We start from the raw sequence: 27386 nt of genomic DNA on the forward strand, positions 1-27386 counted from the left end.
GAGGGAGCTATTCTCCCGGAAGACCCAGTTTTACAGTGGTCCATAACTCCAATTTAAAGAGATAAGGTAACTCTCTTCTGGCCTCTGGACACTAAGGACACAAGACACTTGCACAATCAAAACACCTAAACATGTAAAAAGTATTTAAAATGTGCAGGAAGAGCCTGTGCGAACACAGGATGACTTTCAGAAGCTAGTTCTCCCCAGTGAGTTCTGGGAGGGTATTCAGGTTGTAAATTTCAGGGCTTGTGCAAGCACTTTGACCTGCTTAGACATCTCACAAGCCAATTAGATCTTTTGACGACTCAAAAGTAACAAGAAACTTGTTGAGGGCTACGAAACCACCTGAGGAATCCCTGTGTGTCCTATGACAAATATAAAGCACCCTGAAGCGGCTGAGACCAGCTCTGCACCAGGAGCTAACTGCAAAGTGATGAGGTATTCCACTGATAGGGCCATCAGCTGACTCCACTGACATTTATCAGGAAGCTGGGTGTGGTGCATGCTGAAGCAGAGCTATTGCCGGATTCCAGGACAGCCTGAAATAAGACACAGGCCCTGTTTCAAAATGCCAAATATATATATATATATATATATATAAACTTTACACTGGCCCTTTCATACTGAGGAACTAGAAAGTAGCCAGGTGTGATGGACACCTTTAGTCCCAGCACTCAGGAGGTAGAGACAGCTGAGTTCCAGGGCAACCAAGGCTTACATAGTGACAGCCTGCCTAAAATAAAATGCCACTATTGCCAGTAAGATGGTTCAGTAGAAAAAGGCACTTATTGCCAAATCTGACTACACTTTAAATGGTAGAACCCATTTCCAAATCTGACCTTCATGCACTGCAGCATGAACTGACACACACAAATATCTAAGTAAAAGCAATCTGACCACACAGGGAAAGTAAAGGCTGGGATGTAGCGCTGTGATAGAAGTCCTGCATCGCACACGGAAGGGAAAAGAAGTAGAGGTGGAGCTGGTCTGAACGCAAAGCCCTGCTATGAGACTCAGACTGTACTGGCCTAGTATGTCTTCGGGAGACCCCTAGAACCTGCATGTCTAATGAATAATTCCCAGGCAGTAGAGATTTGCTGCCAGCAGTTGAATTCATGTTTGCTTTCACCAGACTAACAAGGAAGAAAGGATGCAGCATCCCGCCACAGCCATTTCTCCCTGCCTTTAGAAGGGTTGGGCCAGTATGTGAGAGACCAGCTTTCAAATTCACAATAGCATGATATTAAAGTTAGAACTCCAATCTGAAAGTCAGGTCCAATGCTAGGCTCTTACCAGAGGGAGAAAAGGGGCCCCAGGAGCAAACAGGAAAGCTGGCAAATACATTCTTGACCAGCTTCTGACTGGGAATGCTCCTTCCAACAAGAGGCACCACGGGTATACTTGTGCTCTTGTGCACAAAAGGCTGGAGACAACTAAGGACATGAGCTATCAGGATGAGACAGGGCATCTAGAACAATGATTAAAGTGAAGACTATTTTGGTACAGCCCATAAACCTGAAAATATTTACAATGGGCACGGATTGAACCTTTGTAGATTTCTAGGAGGCCAGTCACTGTCAGAATGCACAGCAGGGGGAGGAGTGGACTTAGCTGCCCAATGCAGTCAGTAGTTCTAGCTATGTGCAAAGCTACGGCTACAAGAACCCTACAGATAGAGGGTCAGTAACAGCATAGACAGTGCCAGCACAGAAGCTCCCAAAGGCTCTGCCTGGTGCTTAAAAACGTCTCACTTCCTACCAAGATCTGTCTGTGCACGAGATACCACCCACAACACCCACTGAAAAAACCCCACCACATCTAGTTTTATAGGCATTTAATAGTTTACCAATTGGTACAATAAGATTTTTAATATGCAGAAAACATGAATAAATTTTGTTTTACACAGTCTGAGAGCAACAAATCTTACTGTAAAACACAAGAGCAATATTATATACATTCCTTTACTGATTTTTAAAATTGTGTCTATATCTTCAGTGAACTCTTACAATCTGGGGAACTGTTTTCTCCAATTACCACCTCTGCAACGTTCATACGGAATCATCGCTTGCCTTCATGTCAGTGTCAGGATTGACTTCTAACTCGTAGAGTTTGTGTTTATTTCTAAGGTCTTCAGAGTGACTTTGGGGGATGCCTGAAGGATAAGCAGGCAAGAAAGCAGCTACTTACATGATACAGTGGAAGGATAAAAAGGCCAGTTCCAGTTGTGACTTCTGAGTCCAGCTTACCCCACCCCACCCCACCCAGCCCACCGGAAAAACCCCAAAACCTTTCTTCCAATTTTGCCCATGTTGCTTGTCTACCAGGACATTCTTCTTCGCACCATCTAGATTAACCAACACATTGGGTTTATATACAGCTGGACAGTTAGAGTAACCATTTTAAGTGCCTTTTCCTTCTAGTTCAACTTCAGTTGCTTAAGGATTATCAAAAGCCACCACTGTCAACAAACAAAATGTCCTTATTTTTAAATAGTTTTTTTTTTTTAATTAAAAAAAATAAAAACAAACTTTAGTGAGTGGTATTATCTGGAAGTTCACATAGAAACAGAGGCAAACAGGAGACTGGGTTTGGTGAGCCTAGAGCCAAAGCTTCCGAAGAACTAATAGTGCGGAATGGCCCGAGACAGCTTGCTAGCACTAGTGACTGTGGGTAGTGCTCCCGGCGCACCATCGGTCACACCACACACACAGGGCGGTCTTAGTCTCCTAAAGGGCAAGAGGGCATGTCAAAAGCAACTACTCTCCAGGCCATGTCAGCTTGCACTCTCCATGCGGTTAGGACTTCTTGGGCACGCTGTGCTATAGGTGGCACTGGAATGTCTGTTTACACACAGTCAACAATCATCCAAGGACACAATTCTACCAGATTTTTATTTCTTCGTAAGTGGCCAATCTGACTCGAGAAAGTAACAAAGCAGCAGTGAACCGCTAACCAATGCATTAAGTCCTCTACTTAAACCCAGTAATTTATCATTGTCCTTATCCCAGGCAAGGCACAGGGTTAGAGAGCAGACAGAGAAAACAGTAACATAAGAGTAAGAGCATCAACAGGGCAGTGTCAAACAACAGTGCAAGAAACCTTCGCAAACCTGATGCCAGATGGAATGTTGCCCCCACCCTCCCTTCATTATTCAAACAGGGCTCATTTCGTTTGGATCCAGCTGTGGACCATCCCTGAGATTCAATGTTTGCTGCTGTGTAAGTGGAGGATGTCTGGTAGTTCAGCTAAGCAGCAGGCTGTGGCGATCTCCCAAGTAAGGACAGCTTTGTTACAGAGCACTCCCTCCTCCTTCGCCAGTGAGTCACTGCTGCAGGGGAGGACACCCAGGAACAGCAGCTTTGCTCCTCTACATTGGTACCATTCTTTATTGTTTCTATGAATGATGTACAGATGTTGTGGCTTACCCTGAACAATTCATGTTGCTATACGCTAAAACTGAATTAAAAGACAAGACATTTTAACACATACAAACGAATGTTAAGATGCACCATTTCTATGTACTTATATTCTTGAAAAAGGACAGAAAATAGCAGCAAATGAGAACAAAGATATTTTCAATAGCTTTTCGAGATAAGTCCAGCCAGAACAACTAGAGGGAAAGCAGGAGAGCTGTGAGGCAACGCTGTCCTGAGAGCTAACCTACAGTGTTTACGGAATCATGACGGAGTTTTGTCCTCAAATAACAGCCATAGCCATTTAGTTCTCAGAACACTTCTCCTTTCTAGAGACCTCTCTAAGGAATATTAAGAACAAACAAGTGAACAAACAATAGGACACAAGCTAGATTTAAGCTGCTTCTAGTGGCCTAATCTCGTGTATATCTACAGGACATTAATTCTCATCCTTTGTCATTTCAGGAATCAAATTTCCTTTCAATACTTAAGGGGACAATTAAAAAATCATATATTACACAAACGAATAAAATGCAGTTCAGAAAAAATTGTTAAAACTGTCATTGTTATTTCATTGTTTCTGTTAACTTTTCAAATTGATTTTCTTAAAAAGAAAAAAGTTGGTTAGCTAGGCAATAGATTTATTAATAATTGACATAGGAACAGTGTTCCATAGTCATGGGCAAAATCTCTTAAAACTATTGTAGTAACTTTGGATCAAAATGTACAACATATATCAAGGATGTGTAAAATGGTGAATGGCCACATTAAAGAGAATAAAGGAAGTGACTTTCTTTTAGCTTAGGAAAGCCCTGCAGAGTCAAAAGCATCGGGAGAGTTTATCCAAAAGCATGGCTGTGGTTGAAATTCCCCAGCAAGATTTACTCTGTTTTAGCACTTCTTCAAGAACTCAAGACCCAACAACATGGAGGTTGTATGTGTGTGATATACATATATAGACATATCCACTTGGAGATAGGCCCATATACTTATAAACATTTACATATAAACAAAAGATGAAAAAAACTCAGTGTAGTTCTATGCACGCTTCATTAAACCCTGTCACTTTTTATAACTTGTAAGTGAAACAGTTCGAATGGTTACCAGGTTCATGTTGGAAACTGCTGTTTCTCCCACTCCTTCAAAATGCGCACGCGACAGTTGTCAGCATTTGTCATTCTAAAATGCACATTGCACATCCCGGAAAACATCATAAACACATAGTGATTTGTACCACGACACTCAGTGGGAAGGTCAAATTCTACTGGGGAGTCACGTCACTACACAGTCCAGCAGTATGGAGAATACAACTTGTATGCCTAGTGTGGAAGAGAAGCTTAGAGTAGGACAGTGTTTCCAGACCTGTTTACAAAGCAGTAAGACCCAAATGAAAAACGATTCACCATTAGCTGCTGAGATTTTTCTTGAGATTACGATCATTTTCTTACATAAATATACCACTAGCCTTTGCTTGATAGGCTGCCAAAACAAACATATCCTATTGATTTGGCAAAGGGGTCATGACAAAAACTTCAATATGTAATCCCCATTAATTACAGAGATGGAGCAAAGATTCTGAATTGTAGTCTTATTATCTAACACCCTTAAAGATTTATTAAGCACACTTAAGTGATGTTACATAGATACACATTTCAGAAAAGCCCTAATAACCACCACTTTTCCCCAAAAATGAGGCCATCAAGTCAGGCACCAACAGATAGCAGGAAGAAAAGCAATAATTAATAATCCAACATAAAATGACACTGTCAACTATTCAGTTTAGTGCCCTAGTTCAATTTATTCAACTTCTGCCCTTGTAGGCCTGGTGTGACCAATGCCAGCCCAGGTTTTTAAACCCTATGGTACTTCTAGACAACATATGTAAATTTACAGTATACAATTTGGATTCACCATGCATGAATACTTTGTGTGTAACATTTAATAAGCTCAATCTACATCCAGAATAATTTACATGAAAGGACAATATTTATTTAAACAGAGCTCAAATGGGGTAACCATGGTATCATCAGAGTGCATCCAGAGGAAAAAGGGGGAAGAACCAAATGCGACTCAATCAACGGCACTCCCACACCTTCACTGTTTGATCTACACTGCCAGTAACCACATAGGGTGCCGTCTTGTGGAAATCTGAAAGAGAAAAGAAAAGGCTGGTTTTCAAACCATACTAACTAACCCAGATAGTTGGGGTTTTTTGTTTTGTTTTTGTTATTTATTTATTTATTTTTTTAATATAAGAAAGCCTTGAATTTGATTTCCTTCAGTTCAGCTTCCTGAGCTCTGGGATTCTATGAGCATGTACCTCTGCTCCATGATTTTCTTTAGAAATTACTGATCTTAGCAACTAGGTTAGGGAAGTTAAAACTCAACTAAAGCCCACTTGATGTCACAAGTACCATTGCAAACGATGTTCCAACCTACTAACAAGGGCACATTTGGCATATCCACTTACTGAACACTATGTTTCAGGCTTAGTAGTAAGGCTTTCCATAGACAACTAATCCTCACAACACTCCATCCTAACTTACCAAGGGCTTTAGTGTCAGTGTCACCATAAGGTCCACCCATCTTACTCAAATATATTACAACTTACTGAATTCACAAAGTGAATTCCAGATGATACTGAGGACATGATAATTTTACAAAATTCCTAATACATAGTACACAGTGGCATATGCTAGTAAAAGGAAAGTCCTTTTTTGTTCTTTTTAAACAATAGAGTCCTGCCATATAACCCTTCCTATGTAAAGCAGGCTGGCCTCAAATTTGGGACATGATCATGCCATCTCTGCTACCTAAATGCTAGAATGTGTCACCATGTCTGGGGATGTTTTGTCTGTGTGTGTGTCTGTATGCACACACATACTGTCTCAAGACAACTCTCAGAAGCCAGTTCTCTCTTGTCATCATTTGAGATGTGGAGATTAAACACAGGTTTTCAGGCCTGAAGGTACCTCTACTTGCTGAACCATCTTGCCATATTGTTAGCGCTATTTGTGTGTGTGTGTGCGTGTGTGTGTGTGTGTATGTGTGTGTGTGTGTGTGTGTGTTTCTTCCTTGAAACAAGCTCTTGGTATTGTTTGTTCTTCTTCTGCAGTTGGGAATTAAAACTAACATCTTAGTCAAGTTATGCTGTTATACCATTGAGCACATCCACAGCGCTTAAGACAGTGGTTCTTAAGCTTCCTAATATTGTGACCCTTTAATACAGCTCTTCATGTTGTGGTGACCCCCCACCATAAAATCACTTCACTGCTACTCCGTAACTGTAATTTTGCTACTTATAATTCATCATATAAAAATCTGTTATGCAACCCCAAAGCTGTGTCAACCTACAGGTTGAGAACTTAAGATTTCTTTTGATAATGCAGAACAGAGAAAACAGTATTTTTATTATAAGCTTAATTCTAGAAAGGAAAGTTTAAAGCCACTGGTAGGAACCCACAAGGTTGAAATAGACCTTTTCTATTTTACCTTAAAAGAACTTGGTCATTTCTTACCTGGAGAAGTCCACAAGGTACATACAACTGTTACATCCGGCACTCCAAAATTCAAATTTTCAGAACCCTCCCAATGTGTACATACCCAAGGAGGTAACAAAGTGTTCATGCGCATTGAGGGTCTTCATGCATCGCTTGTTCTTGTAATCCCATACACGAAGAGTCTTGTCATCAGCACAACTCAAAATGAACTTCCCCCCAGAATGGAACAGAACTCCACGTACCCAATTATCATGACCCACCTTCAAGACAAAAAGGATTTGACTTACTTAAGCAACACATGGGAAATAATACATTTTAACACTGAAACCATTTCTACCAGTGCTCTTTTCTTTTTTCTTAACAAGGTCTGGTATAGCCCAGGAAAACCTTGAACTTCGATCCTTGTGCCCCACCTGCCAAGTGCTGGGATTACAGGTATGTGCCACCATATCCAATTTCTGTGGCTCTGGGAACTAAAGCCCAGGGCATGTAGACACCTATTCTACCGAGTGAGGTACATTTCCAGACAATCCCTACCTTAAACAAGGTCCACATAGCTCAGAGATGCCTAAACTCACTGACCTTGAAATGATCCCCCTTGATTCCACCTCAAGTGCCAGAATCATGCTACCATGCTATCATGCCTGGTCTCTTCTGGGGTTCTGTGCATGCTATGCTAGGCAGGCATTCTACCAACTGGGTATACTCTTAAGACACACTAGTATCTTCATTAATATTTTTAAAAATTATTATGTGAGCCAGGTGTAGTAGCGTAATGCCTGTAATCCCAGCACTTGGGCAGTAAGAGGCAGGAGGATCTCTGTGAGTTCTAGTCCAGCTTGGTCTACAAAGTGACTCCAGAACAGCCAAGGCTACACAAGAGAAACCCTATCTCAAAAAACCAAAAAAATCAAAATCAAAAGAAACCCAACAACAGGGGGCTGGAGAGATGGCTCAGTGGTTAGAACACTGTCTGCTCTTCCAAAGGACCTGGGTTCAATTCCCAGCACCCACATGGCAGCTTGCAACAATCTGTAACCTTAATTCCAAGAGATCTGACACCTTCACACTAATGCACATAAAATGAAATAAATTATAAAAACAAACAACAAAGCCAAACTTATTATGTGTGTGGGTGTTTTGCCTGTATGTATACCTGTGCCAAAACGTTGAATACAGTGCCCTCAGAGGCCAAAAGAGCAAACTGGATCCCCTGGAAATGGAGTTATACATGGCTGTAAGCTGTCATGGGGGTGCTAGAAACACAGATGCTCTGGAAGAACTGTTAACTAAAATTAAAAACTGAGAAGCCCAATAGATGACTGAGCAATTAAGAGCATCAAGAGCCAGGAGATTGTCGCTAACTTTAATCCTAGCACTCGGAAGGCAGAGGCAGGTACCCTAATCTATAGAGCGAGTTCTAGGGGTACATAGAGAAACCATGAAAACAAAAAGCAAGGAGCTGTTGAAATGACCGAGCAGTTAAGAGTGTGTACTGGATCACAGTCTGGTTCCCCAGAACCCATGCCAATAGCTCACAACTGTCTTGTAACTCCTGCTTCAGGAGGATCCTACAAAGAACTGACAAACACATCTGCATACACACATGAAGGAATAAACAAGTACATAATAAAAAGACACACAATAAAAGAAAAAAAATGAATGAAGCATGGTAGTGCACACTCAGCACTTGGAAAGCAGGGGCAGTTGAACCAATCTCTGAGTTTGTGGCCAAGTAGGTCTATACTGTAGGTTGCTTACACTACATCTTAGCCAGGATTATGTTATAAAACCCTGTTTCCAAAACAAAACAAACCAACTAAAAAGCAGAACAACAAACCCCACTATTTTTGAGGCTACCCCAAAATAAAGCAGGAAAAAGTGTCTCACTAGTCCCAAAGTGAGAAGCAGAAACCTAGGAAAACTGGTGACCTTGCAATTACAGACAGAAAAACACGCAGATTTTAAATATAAGATTCACTTTTCTAACATAGTACAAATGAATCTAGAACAAAACCGTTTTTCTGAAATAGGGTCTGGACTATGGAGTCCTGGCCAACCTGGAATTCTACATAAACCACACTATCCTCAAACTAACAGACTTCCTTCTAACTCTACCTCTTGGGTGCTGGAAATTTCTTTTATCTTTTTTTCTCTGTGAAGCGCTGGGCTGTGCTGGAACTCACCTTGTAGACCAGGCTGGCCTTGAACTCAAAGAGATCTGCCTGCTCTGCTGGTCCTTCTTATCTTTTAAATTAGTTTACAGTGATGGGTTTTCTGTCAGCCCTGTTATACGCATTGGTTTTAGTTGATCCTGTCCTTCTCCACCCCTCTCCCCACTGTGACCTTCTGCTTCCAGTATTCTCTTCTCTTCTCACCGATCCTTAAGAATACTTTACTTAACATGTTGATAATATCCTATAAATAGATGTGGTCAGCACTTAAACAAATTTTTAAACATGAATGTTATAAGGCTTGCTGTTAGGTTAGCAATATCCATGTGGAGCTCCTTAAGCAAACCAGAATGTCCAATAACCAGCTCCCAATCTCCAATGCTGCTACAATTACTTAAATACCTTTAACTCATTAATTTCACAATAGGAATAGAATAATTAATTTCACAATAGGCAAACAAACCAAATAAGGTAGATGTCAATAAAGAGATGATAGCTGAAAGAAGTAAAGGAGTCTGGAGAGATGGCTCAGTGGATAAGAGCACTGGCTGCTCTTACAGAAGACCTGGCTCAGTTCTCACTACCCATGTGGCAGCTCACAACTGTCTGTAACTCCAACCAGTTCTAGAGGATCTGACACCATTACACAGATACACATACTGGCAAAATACCAATACATATAAAGTAAATAAATAAAAATTAAAAAAAAATAAACAAGTCTGTAAGAGCATCCTTTCTCCTCCACAGTAGGTACTATCCAGTGAGCTAAGACCCTCCCCCCAGCACTAACTGGCTTTATAGATTTATTTTATATAACACTGATTTCCATTATCACTGTAACTGTATAATTAAAAAGCTGTAATGAAATTTATAGATGTATACAGTTATTTTAAAGTCCCAGAATTGAGATTTAATAAGAAAGCACAGAGTACCTAAAAATCTAAAAAGTTAAAACTACAATGAAGATGCAAAAAAAGTAATAATATGCAAACTTACAAGAGTCATAAGGCACATGCCAGTACTGACGTCCCACATCTTAATAGTTTTGTCTCTGGAACCAGATAGCAAGAAGGGTCCAGGCTTGCCACTTTTTTTAGTCTATGGAAAACATAAAAATTATTTTTCTATGCAAAACAATAAAGACTTAAACAACTTCTCTAAAATAATGACATCTATTCCAGAGTCTTGAAAAAAAGGTTGTTTTCATCTATTTAAATACACAACTGTACCTGGCCCACAAAAAAAGATAGGCCCTACCTAGATAACAGTATTAATTATAATTGTACTGTCCAAGACTTCTGCAATCAGGGTTAGGTATATAAAGCTAAGTGGCAGAGTTCTCTACTAGCATGAAAAAGGCTTGGTATCAAGTCTATGATCAAAAAAAGATTTTTAAACCACTATTTTTTTTCTATAAAGTTAACATCAAAAATAATATATACTGTATGTAACAACCACCAGAGGGTAGTATTAAGAATTTTATTTAGAATTTGTAATGAAGAGATCACAAATAGAAGATTAATGTAGAGCCAGATGTTGTGTCATACTTCTTTGATACCAATATTCTGGAGGTAGAGGCAGCCAGCTCTCTGTAAGTTCAAGGCCAGCCTGGTCTAGCATATCCACAGCTACATGAGACCCTACCAGATAGATAGATAGATAGATAGATAGATAGATAGATAGATAGATAGATAAAATTTTAAATTTATTTAGATAAATAAAAATGTAGGGTTTGGTTGGTTGGTTTTAAATTTTTCCATTTGTTTTTTTTTTTTTTTGGGGGGGGTGTTATATATATTTTTTTACTTTGCTCTGTTTTTGTTTGTTTCTGAGACAGGGTTCCCTAAGTGCTGAGACACCTGTATTTAAACTATCAATTCTCTCTTTAGGAGATGATCTCCAACATAAATCATGGGTGAGCTATTTGTTTATCTATTTGTGTATGGACACAACTCATGTCATCGCATGCTGGTAGAGATCTGAGGACAACCTGAGGGGGGACAACCTCCTGTAATGCGGTTCAGGGATCAAACTGGGGTCACTAAGCTTGATGGTCAGTACCTTTATCTGCTCAACAATCTTACTGCCCCAATAAGAACTAGTTCAAAAATGTAAACACCACTGACAACCAGAAAGAGGAAAAAACCCTCAAAATTCAGACTTCTAGGCTACAGTCTTAAGGGCATCAACAGACTCTGACTAAGAATCAGACAAGTTACCTGTCCTATAACACAGTAACAAAAATCATATAAAGACACGTAATCACACAGTACCTCAGATCCTGTTGCTTCAGAGATGGAAGAATATGAACTTTCTGGAGCCCAGGAAATGCATTCTACCACGTGTTCGTGTTCTCGGAGCTCAGCCTTGCATTCCTTTGTTGCTACAACCCATACACGCACAGTCTGGTCATTGGAACAGCTGGCTATCAGAGTGCCATCCTGATTTGGCCGCACCATACGTACCCATTCTCTGTGTCCTGTGAATGTCTTCACACAGTAGCTGTCAATTTAAAGAATAATGTACATTGTGAATAAATGATAATTATTAGAAAACTTTCCAGAAGTGATACAAAATTAGTTAGGACTCAAGATGAAGATAAAAGCATTAGAGAAATTATATAGCACATCAACAAAAAAAATAAAATAAAATCTTGGTTAATAAAAACTGGGCACCAGCCAGAAGTTAGACAACACTAGCTAAAAGAAGCTAACAGGAAATACCAACAAAATATGGAATTTAAGTAAAACATCTAAAAAAGGAATAGAAAAATGTTCAAAACTAAACACATACAATAAAACCTAAAAACCTCAAGTCTAACAAAGGTATACCAGCATAAACATTACTCAAATTCTTAGAAAAAAAAATTTTTTTAAATTATTTTGTTTTATTTACATTGGTGTTCTGCCTCTATGTATGTCTGTGTGAGGGTGTCAGATCCCCTGGAACTAGAATTACAAACAGCTGTGAGCTGCCAAGTGGGTGCGGGGATTTGAACCTGGGTCTTTGGAAGAGCAGCCAGTGTTAACTGTTGAGCCATCTCTCCAGCCTCTAAATACTAATTTAAACCCAGAGAGAGAAGAAAAGGAAAACAAAACAAGACAAACCACAGAGAAAATATAAAGCTGACATCACAAAAGAACTCACTTTCAAGAATCTTTTGAGGGAGGGAAGGTGGAATTGGGAAGGGAGGAGGGAGGGAGCTATAGGTGTGAAACTAAATAAAATGCAATTAACAAAAATATCAATAAAAAAGGGAAAAGGGAAAAATCCTTCTTACGGTACATCTGGGTTTCTTTTAGAGAGGAAGTGTGTGTGGACAGATCATTAATCTGTGCTGCAGATGAGCGCTAGTGCCCTGTAAAGCAAGCGCTCTACCACTATGCTCCACTTCCAGTCTCGAGCATGTATTAGAAACTGGCATGATGGTCATTCTAGACTTAAGATAAAATTACTAAACACTTAGAAAACATTTTGGTGTTTTGTTTTTACAATCCTTTTGGCTGATGCTTTCCAACTAAATCTACTTACCCAGTTTGCACTTCCCACATTTTTATAGTTTTATCCCTTGAGGCAGATACTATATGATCTCCATTAGGCATGATGGCTACTGAAGAGACATTGTGGTCGTGGCCTAAAACACACAATACAGCAAAGTATTCAACAGTTTACTGTGAGGTTTTACTATGGTTTTAAAAAAACTACAGAAAGTACTCTTACACCCGGCTTTATGCAAACCTGACAAGACTATTAAAAAGTAGTAAGGGAAAGAGGTAAGAATGGAAAGGGCAAAATTTGGCCTTCTGTCTTAGACCTTAAAAACTGGGATCATGTGGCTAGAGAGATAGCTCAGTGGAAGAACACTGGCTGTTCTTCCAAAAGTCCTGAGTTCAATTCCCAGCACCCACACGGTGACTCATAACCATTTCTAGTGGGACCCGGTGCTCTCTTCTGGTGTGTAGGCACACATGCAGGCAGAATACTGTATAAATAATAAATAAATCTTTAAAAAAAAAAATTGGGATCATAAGTATGTGCCACCCTGCTTAGCAAAACTCTTTATGAGATAGGACCTTGTGTATCCCAGGTTGACTTCAAACTTGCTATGTAGCCAAAGAAATCTTGAATTTTGACCCTTCTGTATCTTCTTTCCTGCCCCTGGGGTTTCTCTGTGTAGCCTTGACTGTCCCGGAATTCACACTGTAGACCAGGCTGGCATGAATTCACAAAGATCCACCTGCTTCTGCCTCCCAAGTGCTGGAATTAAAGGTGTGCCCCACCATGGCCTGCCTCTTGTTTCTACTTTTGTGTAATAAAATTACAAGGATGTACTAACAATTGGGATCCGACTAGTCCTACAAGTACAAACTCTTTTAAGTGACAGCAGTAAGATACCGGCAACGTACAGACAGAATTTCAGAAAATATATTTACAAAAGCAACTGTCAAAATTCCTTTAGTAGAAGTAATTGCTGTAATGCATTTAAATAGGTGGAAAAACACAAATTTCAATCACACACTCTATACCTCCAGATAATCTTTTTGTTTTACTTTCTTCTTTTCTGCCCCCCTCCCCTTGGCTGTTCTGGACTCACTTTGTAGACCAGGCTGGCCTGGTGGTCCACTCTGCCTCCTGAGTCCTGGGACTAAAGGTGTGTACCAGCACCACCAGGCTTGCTTTGTTTTCTTAAGATCACTGTATTGTGCAGTCCAGTTGGCCTGGAACTTGCTTTGTAGTGAAGGCCAGCATTAAGGACTTCATCCTCCCATGAAGGGCTCCTACCTGCTAGGATTATGCACAGATACCAATACACCTGGCTTATTTTAAAATCACTAACACAGCATTTGGTCTTACACATTATCTAAACAACACACACACACACTCCATTATCTTTAAAGAAAACAAAGCCAGGTGTGAAGGTACACAATTCTGATCTCAGCACTTTAGGGCGGAAGAAGAAAGCAGATCCTTTAAGAATTCAGGCCAGCCAAGGCTACATTGTAAGACCCTGTCCCCAAAACCTAAAAACAACAGAAGTCAGTATTTCACATATATACATATGATTTAAGTATGATTCATTTTATCTTTACAATTCTATGACATAGGTATTATCCCCCTTTATTTTCCAGATAAAATAACCTATGGACACTTAAAGAGGGAGCAAGGGACTCTGGCTTTTAGCTTTCATATAGCCTGCTTTCTTGATGAAAAACAAAAGACAAAGAACCAACAACTTTTTTCTCTTGGACTAGTCTGACCTGGCAATTTTTCTTATCTAAATACACTTGTCAATACAAATTAGTATTTCATGTAAACCTTAAAAATCCTTCGGACAAAAACCTCTACCATCAAAGCTTGTCCATCAATGCAGACAACTAATAATTAAATATAGGGTACCTATATATGATTAGCAAACGGTTTCTTCTCTCAAGTGCTCTGCCTGAGATTAAAGTGCTATCCTTTACCCCTTACCGTGCATGGTTCTGATGCATTCAAAACCCTGAAAATCCCATAGTTTAATCGTCATATCTGCGGAACAGGAAGCCAGAAGCTTGCCACTGTGGTCAAAGGAAATGTCCTGTACAGAGTCTGTATGCCCCTTAAGAGTTCGTTCAAAATCTCCAGTCTCATAATCCCACACCTGTCAAGTGAATAGAAAAATGGTTAACACCACTTCCTCATTTCACATTTACACTTAGCAGCTCAGTCTAGCACCTTACTGACTAATTAACAAATAACAATCTTTTAGAAATATCAAAGTTTCAAGCAAACTGGCCTTTTTCTACAGAGAAAATTGAGGCTCCAATTATCCAAGTAGAATTCCAGAATTACACCTGTTAAGGATCTACCACTTAATTATGCCAATGAGAAGGTACAGAAACTCAAAGTATACTAGTCTTACAGTATGCAGTAGGCATAAATAAGGAAATTAAAGTGCAAAAAGATGTGTTTGGGCATTTGTACGTACAACAGTGAGCTGCTTTAAGTCCTCAGGTCTGCTAGAACAGTAGGGCTCACATATTTAGGGACTAAGGAGAAATCATAAACTACAAACTATTCCTGAATCAAGTGTTCATGATTAAAAGAACATCCCTCTCCCTCCTCGAGCCCCAACTGGGATTCTCTGTGTAGCCTTGGCTATCCTGGAACTCAATTTGAAGACAAATGAAGCTGGCCCGGAATTTAGAAATCAAACTGCCTCCACCTACCAAGGCTGGGATTAAAGGCATTAGTTTGCCATCAAACTCAGGTTTTTAAAAATCTCATTTTTAAAAAGTAATTTTTCTAAAACAGAAATTTGAGTTACCAAGAAACAGTACTACAGATATCACTCAAGAACAATCTTTGTTCTAGTGGCCAAATTGTAGTCTAATTGGAAAAAAAAAAAAAAAAAGATTCTAGCACTTGCTTCACAAGCAACAAGTCCTAGGTTCAATTCATTCTCCAGCAACTTAAGAAAACAAAACATTAAAAATCCAAACAAGGGCAACACCCACAAATACCAAACAAACAAACAAACAAACAAACAAACAAAAAAAAAAAAACACAAGACCAAAACTGAATAGTCAATCCCCAGTCAAAATTCAAGCATTTAGGTCCATTCTAACTACAGTGAGCACAAATTTAAATGTCATACGGTGTGCACCCACCCACACATACACACACACACACTTTGAGGAAATAGGCAATATTAACAAAAATTTAGGGTTGGTGCAATACATTAAAAAATAATTTATTTTATGCGCATAAGCATTTTGCCTGAATGTATGTATGTGTACCACATTCATGCCTGGTGCTCTCTGAGACAGGGCACTGTATCCTGTGGATCTGGAATTACAAATGGTTATGAGCCACCATATGGGAGCTGGGAAGCAAACATGGATCCCCTGCAAGAACAGCATGTGCTCTTAACCTCTGAGCCCACATTTTTTTAAAGATTACTTATTATGTATAGTGTTCTGCCTTCACATACACCTGCACACCAAAAGACAGCACCAGACCTCACTATAGAGGATTTGTGAGCCACCATCTGGTTGCTGGGAATTGAACTCAGGACCTTTGGAAGAGCAGCCAGTGCTCTTAACCTCTGAGCCATCTCTCCAGTACAGCCTACATTTAAAAACTTAATCTAAATAGTATAAGACTGAGAAGCAAATATAAAAACTGTACTTATGCGCACAGCTTAACCCCAGCACCTGGGGTGTTTGAAGCCAGTCTTAAATTTAAATACCAAAATCAATTAAGTCTCCTACATTCATTAAACAACAATAAAATAATTCTCCCATTCCTTGCTTTTCCTTTTTCTCCTCCCTACATCCCCCTATTTTGTGGGGGAACAATTAAATACAGGGTCTCAAGAATGCTAGGTCAGGTGCTGTACCACTGAGCTCTAGCTGTCCAGGAACTTCCTTTGTACACTAGGCTGTCCTTGAACTCAGATCAGTCTGCCTCTGCTTCCCAATTGCTGAGATTAAAGGTTTGCACCACTGTATCCAAACCCTTTGCTTTTTGTTTAAAAGCACTGTCCCGGGAAGCTGGAGAGATGGCTCGGAGGTTAAGAGCACTGTCTGTTCTTCCAAAAGTCCTGAGTTCAATTCCCAGCAACCACATGGTAGCTCACAGCCACCTATAAGGAGATCTGGTGCATAATGAGATCTTGTGTATACATAATAAAATAAATAAATAAATCTTTGGGGGGGGGGGAGAAGCACTGTTGAGGGGGGGCAGTGATTAAGAACACTGTCTGCTCTTCCAGAGGACCTGGGTTCGCTTCCCAGGACCCACATGGCAGCTCACAACTGTCTTAACTCCAATTCCAGGTGATCTGACTCCCTTACACTAATGCAATTAAAAAAAAAAAACAAAACAAAACACTGTCCCAAAAAATTGCCCAGGCTGGCCCTGAACTTGACTCATAGCCCACAATGACCTTAAAATTCTCTTGGCTCAGCATCTCAAGCAGCTGAAAATTCAGGCTACAAACCACACAGTATTACTCAGAGAAGTGGTTCTCAACTTTCCTAATGTTGTGACCCTTTAATACAATATCTCATGTTGTGATGTTGTGGTGACCCACAACCACAAAAATTATTTTTCTTACTACTCTGTAACTGTAGTTTTGCTGTTATGACTTGTAGCATAAATACTTGATTTGCAGGGTATCTGATAAATGACTCCTGTGAAAGGATTGCTCCACTTCCTAAAGGGTCATGACTAATAGGTTGAGAACCCTTGGGTTAGAGCAATTTTTGAAGCATACCCTGAAATAAGCTGGGCAGTAGTGGCACACACCTTTAATCCCAGCACTCAGGGAGGCAGAAGCAGGCAGATCTCTATGAGTTCAAGGCCAGCCTCGTCTACAAAGAAAGTTCCAGGACAGCCAGAACTACACAGAGAAACCCTGTCTTGAAAAATGAAAACAAACAAATAAAAATAAGAACATACTCTGAAATAAAAACTTTTGGGGGCTATAAAGATGACTCAGAGGTTAAGAGCACTGGCTGTTCTTTTGGAAGATGCTCAATTCCCAGCACTGACATGGTTACTCACAACTGTATATACTCCAGTTCCAGGGGATCCAGCATCCTCTTCTGGCTTCCATGGGTACCAGGCATACAAATGGTGTGTATACACACACACACACACACACTCACCAAAGAGAGGAAAAATAACCATATATAAAATAAAGTACAAAACAAAAAACCTTGTCTTTTCACAATCGTGAATAAAATTATAATGTACTACTATCAAAATAATCAGAATATGCCTAACCTACCAATGGATGTGGCTTTTACTTCCGCCCCTGTTTTCTAAATCACAGAGACTATGACTGTTATGGCAGTCTCCCCTTAACTCATCAGTGACACATTTCCAAGACCGCAAGTGAAGCCTAAAAACTACAGATAGCATCAAAACATATATACCAGATTTTTCTATATATACATACTTATGAACTGGTATTACAAATTAGACAAAGCAACATTTTAATAATAACTAGTATTAAAATAAGAGTCATGATAAGGCACTGTAATAAACACGTCAATGTGCTCTCTCACAAAATATCCTACTATACTGGTATTCTTGACTGTAGTTACCTCAGGGAATTAAAACTATGAAAAGCAAATAAAAGAACTTAATAATTTTATTATCACATCTTTCTGCCTTTGGGGGGAGGAATTCAAGATAGGGTTTCTCTGTGTAGACTTGTCCTGGAACTTGCTCTGTAGATTAGGCTAGCCTTGAACTGAGAGATCTGCCTGCCTTTGCCACCCACGTGCTGGGATTAAAGGTATGTTCCACAACAACCTAGCTATCTTTCTGCTTCTTAACCAAGTATTTTCCATGTCACTAAAAATTTAACCAGGGCTGAGCTGGGTGATGATTGCCTTTAATCCCAGCAGAGGCAGCTGGATCTCTGTGAGTTACAGAGAGCCAGGGCTACATGGCTTACATGTCTGAGGGAAGAAAAAAGAAAAGAAACCAGGGGATGATGAGATGCACATAGAGTAAAAGCACTTGCCATGATGCCTGATGCCCAGAGTTCAATTCTGGAACCCACATGGTCCAAGGAAAGAATAAACTTCTGCAAGCTGTCTTTTCATCTTTACCTTTATGTCACAGCACACACACACACATCCACACAAACATATACACACACTACAAAACCCAAGACTGCTTCTTCTTCCCTAAGAAAAAATATAAAATTTTAAAGTCCTTCATGTAGTCTATTAAATTACTGTTTGAAATGTAGTAAGAATGCATACTTTCATCATCACTGGAAATACTTGTTTAAAAGGTAAAATTATACGTGTAATTTTAATTTATATTTTTCTTACATTAGTAGTGAGGTCAAAACTATTAAAATTATTTTAACCTTAGTTACCCGCAGTTCTCAGCTGTACCCTCTGAGTTCTGAGACTACAGATATGCGCCACCACACTAGCAAAGTCCCTGGATTTGATCCCCAGCCCAATTCCTCCTTGAAAAACTACTACTACAAACTACTCTGAATATCATCTATCAGTTTCCCTCAATTATTGCAGCTCAGTGTGGGGAGAGGAGAGGCTGGAGATAATGGCTCAGAGAACACTTGCTGGGGGCTGGAGAGATGGCTCAGAAGTTAAGAGCACTGTATGCTCTTCCAAAGGTCCTGAGTTCAATTCCCAGCAACCACATGGAGGCTCAAAACCATCTATAATGAGATCTGGTGCCCTCTTCTGGCCTGCAGGTGTTACATGCAGAAAGAACATTGTATACATAGAAAATAAAAAAAATTAAAAAAAAAAAAAAAGAACACTTGCTGTTCTACCAAAGGACCCGAATTCAGTTTCCAGCACCCAAGATTTGTAGATTACAAATTCCTGCAACTCCATTCAGCAGACCACAAACCCTCTTCTGCGATCCATAGGCAGGTGTATGCACACACCAATACAGATATTTTTTTAATTAGTGTGTGTATGCACATGTGTGCACCTTTATCCACTGAGCCTCCAGGATCACATAAAGAATATGTAACACATCAGGTATGGTGATGCACAGCTTTAATCCCAGCACCAGGGAGGCAGAGGCAGGAGGATTCCTTAACATAGCGGCCACCTCAGTCTACATAGTTGAGTTTCAGGACAGCCAGGACTATGTAGAGAAAACCCTATCTCAAAAAAAAAAAAAAAAAAAAAAAAAAAGAATGAAACAAAATAAAGAAGACTATGTAAAGCATACTCAACTGAAGAAATGGTGACAAAGACATGCCTGCATCTTAGGCAGGACTACTGTTGCTATGTGATACACACAATGACATTTTCATAAACCTTTACAAATAAACAATATTGGTTTTCATATAAAATAAGCCTTAGAACAAGAAAGCCACCTATATTTTATTTTTCTATCTTTTTATGTATGGTTACACAACTGTCATTTTATTATAAGTATATTAAAGTAATTACTTTAGACTAAAGTTCTTTGGGGGATGGCTTCACAAACTAGTATTTTCTTATTCCCTGGTTAAAAATGAGAAACAAATTTCTCATTCTCCAAGGACAGAAACTATTAAAGGAAAAGATGACCTACTACCCAACTAAATTAAAAACACTCCATATTTTCTCAAATATATCAATTACTTATTGGCAAAATGCCTTTCTGAGTTATAATGCAGTTAAGTCTGCCATAACGGTTTAGTACCAAATCACTCAATACAGTTTGAAAAGACACCTGTCACTGAGTTTGAGTCCTGGGACCCATGTGGTAGAAGGAAGAAAAACTCTCATAAATTCTTCTTTGGCAATCACACATGCCATGGCAGGTATGGATACATATATATATACAGACAGACACAGACACAGACACACAGACACACAGACACACACACACACACACACACACACACACTCCAAACTCAGAGCTGCCCTGTGTTCTTTTGTTTCGGTCCCTTTTTTCAAAATCTTTTCTTTCTTTGACCTAACTTACATCAAGTCTACCCTATTTGCCTTACTTGGGTATGGGGACACACAACTTTAATCACAGCACTCAGGAGGCAGAATCAGGAGGATTTCTGTAAGTTTAAGGCTAGTCTGACAGCAAAAACTACAAAGAGAAGAGATCCTGTCTCTCAAAAACAAAACAGAACAACACAAAAATACCAAAAAGCAAAATGAACAAGAACAACTTGCCTTAATTGTAGCATCCTCTGAAGCAGAGACCATAACACTGAACACAGGATGGAAAATGACTCGAGTGACTGGACTCCTATGACCACTCAAAGCGTACTTCTCTGGTGGACGGGGAATCCATTCTTTTGGGTCTCGCTTCTGACCAAGAGGACCACCCGACGTAAATTCTTCTTTTGCTTCATTTAGTTTTGATTCTAATTCCATAACCTTGGATGAGAACATAGAAGTTAAATAAAGACGCACTCTTATCACATATGTATTACGCTCTCGCTATGAAGCTTAGGGTAGTCCAGAACTCAATATCCTCCTATTCCCAAGGACTAGGGTTACTAGGCCCAGCCTAAACTATTTCACTTACAGAAAATTTTCATTTACATTTATCAACAGAGACGACTCTCACTTTATGCTTGTCATTTTTAGTGGGTTTTTTTCTACACCATAGTTTATTATTTATGCTAAAGGCAGTAATATTCACAACAAAAGCTGTTATTTACTGCTAAGCACCAGATGTAGTCCACTAGTCTGGTATAGCTGGCCCGTTTACAACAATGTCATCTTTTCTAACCTTTTCTGTGCAGAGTATTTTAGAAATGGTGTCTGTTACTGAGGATCTATTACTTTCATCTTATAGGTAAAAACAAAACAAAACAAAAGACCCTCAAAGATGAGAGTGACTCATGAAGACCACATTTAGTGCTCTTCTGCAGTTCCGGCTAGTTGTGTCCTAAGGCAGTGGTTCTTAACTTCCTAATGCTGTGGCCTCCTACATTTCCAAAAATGTCCCAACCTACAGTTTGAGAACCATTATTCGAAGGGCACAACTCATTCCTTAACCATCAATTTTTCAGTCAAAGACAATGCAGATTCAACCAAGACACTACTCTATAGTATAAACTAGCGTGCACCAGTAAGGACCTTAAAAGTCAAAGTTTTCATGAAGCAAAGAGGATTTTTAAGATCAGATATGAGTATCAGCAGGTTAGTAATTTATGGTAATATTTTCAAAATTTATAAGAGCACACTGAACACAACTGCCTAAAGAAGAACTAGTTACCTTTTTTTGTAATCTAATAACAGATGTCCATTTTTTTTCCAAAAGACCAGCATACTTCTTATCTAATTCTTCATTCTGGAGGAGAAAAAGTAAGATCTTTTTATAAAAATGGGTTATCCATATTTTAAGCCTAAATATTACTAAATATTTGATTATACAAAAAAGTGGGGAAATTAAGTTAAATCCTAAGTAAATCACAGTAACAAATGACAAAATTTGAATAGCTGAAATGGCCTAACTACTGAAACTTAACATTCACTCATTAACTATATTATGAATAACTAAGACTGTTAATTATAAAGTCAAGCATACCATATCTAATTCAGCTTCCTTTTTAAAAACAGAATATGCCTCTTCATAGCCATTTGAACGAAGATAATCTGCTATAGCTCGATTTCTGAAAGAAAACAAATTCAAATGAGTCCTAAATATACCTCACTTCTATTTGAGGAACAACACTTATTAAAATCTTTTATTTCTTATTTTTTTTGGGGGGAGGGAGTGTGTTCAAGACAGAGTTTCTCTGTGTACCCCTGGTTGCCCTAAAATCCACTATATAGACCAAACATGCTAGCCTCAAATTCAGACACCCACCTGCCTTTGTCTCCTGAGTGCTGGACTTAAAGGTGTGTGTCACCACTGCTCAGCTATTAAAATCTATTTAAGGACTGGAGAGTTGGCTCAGAGGTTAAGAACACTGGCTGCTCTTCCAGAGGCCCTGAATTCAATTCCCAGCAACCACATGGTGGTTCATAACCATGTATAATGAGATCTGGTGCCCTCTCCTGGCATGCAGGTGTACATGCAGGCAGAACACTGTATATATAATAACTCTTTTTTTAAATATCTACCTAAGAGTACTAAATTTATGAATATCTCTGAAAATAAAATGGACAAACTTTCAGAGGATCGAAAACATTTAGCCACTGTCACAATTTATCTGTATTATTTTGAGCATCTTTTCATTTTTCTTTTTTTCAGAGATGCCAGGGACTGAACCCAAAACATTATATATGCTAGGCAAGTGACCTACCTCTGAGGTACATTCCCAGCCTTTGACACTTCATAAGTTTCTAACTTATGGCTTAGCTTATAAATTGCAGGTACTCCACAGCTCTAGGTTTGTTTTGTTTGAGACAGGGTCTTTGTGTAGCGTTGGGTGTCCTGGACTTGCTTTATAGAGTAAGCTGGCCTCGAACTCAAGAGATCTGGCTGCCTCTACTTCCCAAATGCTGGGATCAAAGGCATGCACCACCACCACCCAGCTAGACACCTAGGTATCAATCGGCAAAAGTGACCATCAGTTTTGCTAGTGTTGACATTCACCTTCTCCTACTATTTATATACATACTCAAACATTTTAGGTACACTGGTGTTTTGCCTGCATATATGCCCCTGGAACTGGAGTTACAGACAGTTCTGAGCTGCCATGTGTGTGCTAAGATTTGAACCCAGGTCCTCTGGAAGAACAGTCCATGCTTTTAACCTCTGAGCCATCTCTCCAGCCCTAAAACTGAGTTCTGCATAAAAATGTTTTTGATAAAAAGGACTATGGAGACATGTCTCAGTGGCTAGCAGTGTTTTTGCTCTGCAAGCATGAGGATTGGAGTATGTCCCAGCACTCTTGTAAATGGCTAAGTGTCCTGTGCCAAGTCTGTAGACCTAGTACAAGATAGGTGGAGACAGGAGGCTCTCAAGGGGCTGGTGAAATGGCTCAGAGGTTAAGAGCACTGGCTGTTCTTCCAAAGACTCTGAGTTCAATTCCCAGCAACCACATGGTGGCTCACAGCCATCTATAAAGAGATATTATGCCCTCTTCTGAGGTACAGATAGAATATATAAAAATAATAAATAAATCTTAAGAAAACAAACAAACAAACAAACAAAAAAAAAACCCACAGTGCTGGGGAGATGACTGGCTGCTCTTCCAGAGGACCTGGGTTCCATTCTCAACCAATCCTAACTCCAGTTCCAAGAAATCCAAAGCTCTCTTCTGGCTTCCCAGGGCATGCCAAGCATACATGTGATATACAGACATACATGAAGGCAAAAAACCTTATACACATGTAAAATACAAATAAATGTAAAACGCAGTAGAAAAATCAGAGTCCACATTGTACGTAGTAAAAGCAATTATATAACTTATTACACAAGTAACTTCTTTCAATTATTTTACAAATGTGTTTGAACTAGTTCTAGATGTTCTGCCTATACAATTTAAGTCTTTTGTTCTGAGACAGGTCTTGTTACATTGCCCGATTTGGCCTGCCACTATGCTACAAGTCTGGCCTCTTATTTCTGACAATCCTTCTTTTTAAATCCTATTAATAGACAGGTCAGAAAGTAGAAGTGTGTGGTCAAGCCTGATGATTTAACCTCGGCCCTGGAACCCAGAAAGAGAACTAACCCTTGCAAGCTGCCTACCTCTCTATACCACAAACATACATATACACACAATATTAAATTTTTAAAAATTTAGTTTACTAGCAGGTAATATTTAAAGTGAGAATATAATACCAGACCACAGTGGCACATACCTGTTGTCCCAGCACTCAGGGAAGCAGAGGCAGGTGGATCTCTGTGAGTTCGAGGCCAGCCTCGTCTACAAACTGAGTCCAGGACTACCAAGGCTACATAGAAAAACCCTGTCTTTAAAAAAGAAAACAAACAAACAAAACCCCAAAACCCCAAAACAAGAACCTAAATACGGGGCATTGACCAACCTTCTTCATTTGATTTTTGTCCCACTTTCTAGGACCCACATCATGCAGCTCACATATGCTTTTAACTCTAGCTCAAAAGGTATGATACTATGGTTGGTTTCATCAAGATCGGCCCCACAGACTTGCTGTCCTTCCACAGAATGTAGGTTCCATTCCTAGGTTCCCAGCAACCACATGGTAGCTCACAACTGTCTGTAACTTTACTTCCTGGAGACCTAGATGCTTCTGTCTGGCCTTCAATGGGTAGTAGGTGTATACACACAGTACATAGCAAACAACATCCATGTACATAAAATATAAATAACTGAAAACACATATCAAAACCTAAGCAGACCTCCAATAATACAAAAGTACATATACACAGGGCTATTCATTATAACATTACTTTTAATGTCCCGAACATGGCTGACTGGTTAAAAAAAACTAAGATGAATATATACAGTAGAATATTATGTGCTCACATCAACACACACACACAGATGCATACATACACACTAGGAAGATCTCTGTGGACTGATATGAAGTAGCTCTACAATATGTTAAGTGAAAAAAAGGAAGTCTAAAACAGCACATACATAGAAGGGGCTGAAGAGGTGCTTAGTGGTTTTAAGTATATACTGCTTTTGCAGAAAATGGGAGTCCAGTCCCCAGCACCCCCTTGGAAGGCTATCAAATTGCCCACAACTCCAGCTCCAAGGAACCCCAATACCTCTGGCTTCTGTGGGTACTTGCACTCACATTCACATCCCACACAGAAACACTTACGCATATATGTAACTAAAACATTTTTAGTAGCACTTATAAGACAAGTCTAGTGGGTCACACCTGTGCTCAAAGGCCTTTTCAGGTCTTATGTGATGCTTCATTGAGCTCAGATCATGGCTTCATGCATACTAAGTAAGCACTCTACAAACAGCTGCTTCCCCAGCCAAAGAACAGCACTTTAAAGTTTATCTGTATATGTACATTTTTAAAGGTGTGTTTTATTATTCGTGTGTGTGTGTGTGTGTGTGTGTGTGTGTGTGTGTGTGTAAAAAGAAGAGAAGAAAGGGAAGCTACTTAGGGGAGCAACACAGAACATGAGGAGGAGGTAGTTTTGCCAGGAGTTTTTCAGAGAGCAGTTAGACACAGGTGAAGAGAACGAGCCAGAGAATGAAAAGGAGCCAGAATATTACAACACATCGCTGAATTTAATTTGAGGCCAAGCAAAGCAATTCAGAAGCGAAGAGGGAAAGCAGACTGAGTAAGTTAGCTGGGAGAGGAGTTTGAACGAGAACACTTGAGTTGAACCAGCCAGCCCAGAGTTCAGTAAAAAATAAGGGGCTGGAGAGATGGCACATGCATTCATGGGCACCTTACACATGCACCTAATTCTTTTTAAAGAAAAAAAGGGGCAGAGGGAGTAAAATAACTCAGCAAATAGAAGCAATTACCTCACAAGCCTGATGACCTGAGTTTGATTCTTTGACTATATATCAAAATGGAAATGGAAATAACTAACTCTACAAAGTTGTCTTCCAGGCTCCATATATCATATCATATCTCACTCCCCCTCATTCACTCACTCATGTCATAATAAACTTAAAAAAAGAAAAAAGAAATTGAAGAGGTGAAAAAAATGGTGTAGTGGTTAAAAGCACTTGATGTCCTTGCGAATGGCCTTAATTTGGTTCCCAGCAAAAGCACATGGTAGGCTCACAAACATCCATATCTCCCATTCCTGGTGATCTAATGCCCTTTTTGACCTGCGTGAAGATCAGGAATAACCTGGTTCACATACTGACATGTGAGCAAAACACTCATACAAATAATCTTAAAAAAAAAGAAAGGAAAAATAAGTCTTTCAAAAAATATTGGAGGTCAAAAAAAGGTAAAAGAAATGTCCCAGAAAAGAACATGAACCTAAGGAGACATGAAAAATAAATGCAACACGTGGATTTTGAACTTGCAGGCATGGCTGAGTTAAAAGTGGAGTGTGGAAAATAAATTAAAGCACTTATTAATGTTAAATCTATTGAACTGCAGACTGTACTGTCTTATAGAAGAATGCTTTTGTTCTTATGAATTGAATATTGGGGTATCTGAGGCAAAAACTTTGACACATACAACTCAGTCTCAAACAAGAAAGCTATGTGCACATATGCACACATTTCTGTTGAGTGCATGTGATGAGACTTACGACACATGTTAACAATACAAAAAAATGGTAGACGTGCCTAAACAGCCTCAGTACTGCTATCATACCCTTACTTTTCCTAAGTTGCTCCTTCCCAGTTCATCAACCAGTGGCTGCATTGTTAAAGAAAAGGACAACCATTCCTCCAGCAATCACTACAGTCAATAGCTTATCAAGAAGGGGTAAATGAGTATTATTCCTTTTGTTTGTTTATTTTAAAGATTTATTTTTATATATAGGAGTGCTCTATCTGCATGTACACCTGCATGCCAGTAGAGGGCACCAGATCTCATTACAGATGGTTGTGAGCCACTATGTGGTTGCTGGGAACTGAACTCAGGACCTCTGGAACAGCGACCAGTGCTCTGAACCTCTGAACCATCTCTCCAGTCCAGAAGTATTATTCTTGTACGTAGATTTGAAATTAGTTCCAAAGAAAATATTATGAAAATTCAAAGACGTCAAGGCATGGTGTTCCATGCCTATAAGCTCAGTACTCAGAAGCTTGAAGCAAGAGGATTACCATAAGTCAAGACCAGCCTCATCTACCCAAAAAATTCCAAGCCAGGGTAAGCTACAATGTCAGCCTCCTTCTCAGAAAATAAACAAAAATCATAGGAAAAATCTAAAGTCTAGAACACACATATTTATTATGTATACAATGTTCTGCCTCATGTGTG

At 39.4% G+C, this 27386-nt stretch overlaps 1 protein-coding gene across 2 annotated transcripts in view; it reads right to left on the bottom strand.

Annotated features, from left to right (window-relative positions):
* Nucleotides 1–4993: 4993 nt before the first annotated feature.
* The window catches only part of Pafah1b1 (platelet activating factor acetylhydrolase 1b regulatory subunit 1), a 41350-nt gene continuing 18957 nt past the window's right edge, over nucleotides 4994–27386 (bottom strand). For both annotated transcript variants that reach the window (XM_055619591.1, XM_055619592.1), the window contains 9 exons: nucleotides 22120–22204; nucleotides 21808–21882; nucleotides 20754–20960; nucleotides 14560–14728; nucleotides 12619–12721; nucleotides 11361–11589; nucleotides 10084–10185; nucleotides 7017–7173; nucleotides 4994–5561 (listed from right to left, as the gene is read on the bottom strand). In XM_055619591.1, the coding sequence (XP_055475566.1) occupies nucleotides 5488–5561; nucleotides 7017–7173; nucleotides 10084–10185; nucleotides 11361–11589; nucleotides 12619–12721; nucleotides 14560–14728; nucleotides 20754–20960; nucleotides 21808–21882; nucleotides 22120–22204 (1201 nt within the window). In that variant the 3' untranslated portion in view covers nucleotides 4994–5487. The remainder of the gene's footprint in view (nucleotides 5562–7016; nucleotides 7174–10083; nucleotides 10186–11360; nucleotides 11590–12618; nucleotides 12722–14559; nucleotides 14729–20753; nucleotides 20961–21807; nucleotides 21883–22119; nucleotides 22205–27386) is intronic.

The sequence above is a fragment of the Psammomys obesus genome, unplaced genomic scaffold, assembly GCF_907164565.1.
Source record: "Psammomys obesus unplaced genomic scaffold, mPsaObe1.curated_primary_1811, whole genome shotgun sequence".
NCBI lineage: Eukaryota > Metazoa > Chordata > Mammalia > Rodentia > Muridae > Psammomys > Psammomys obesus.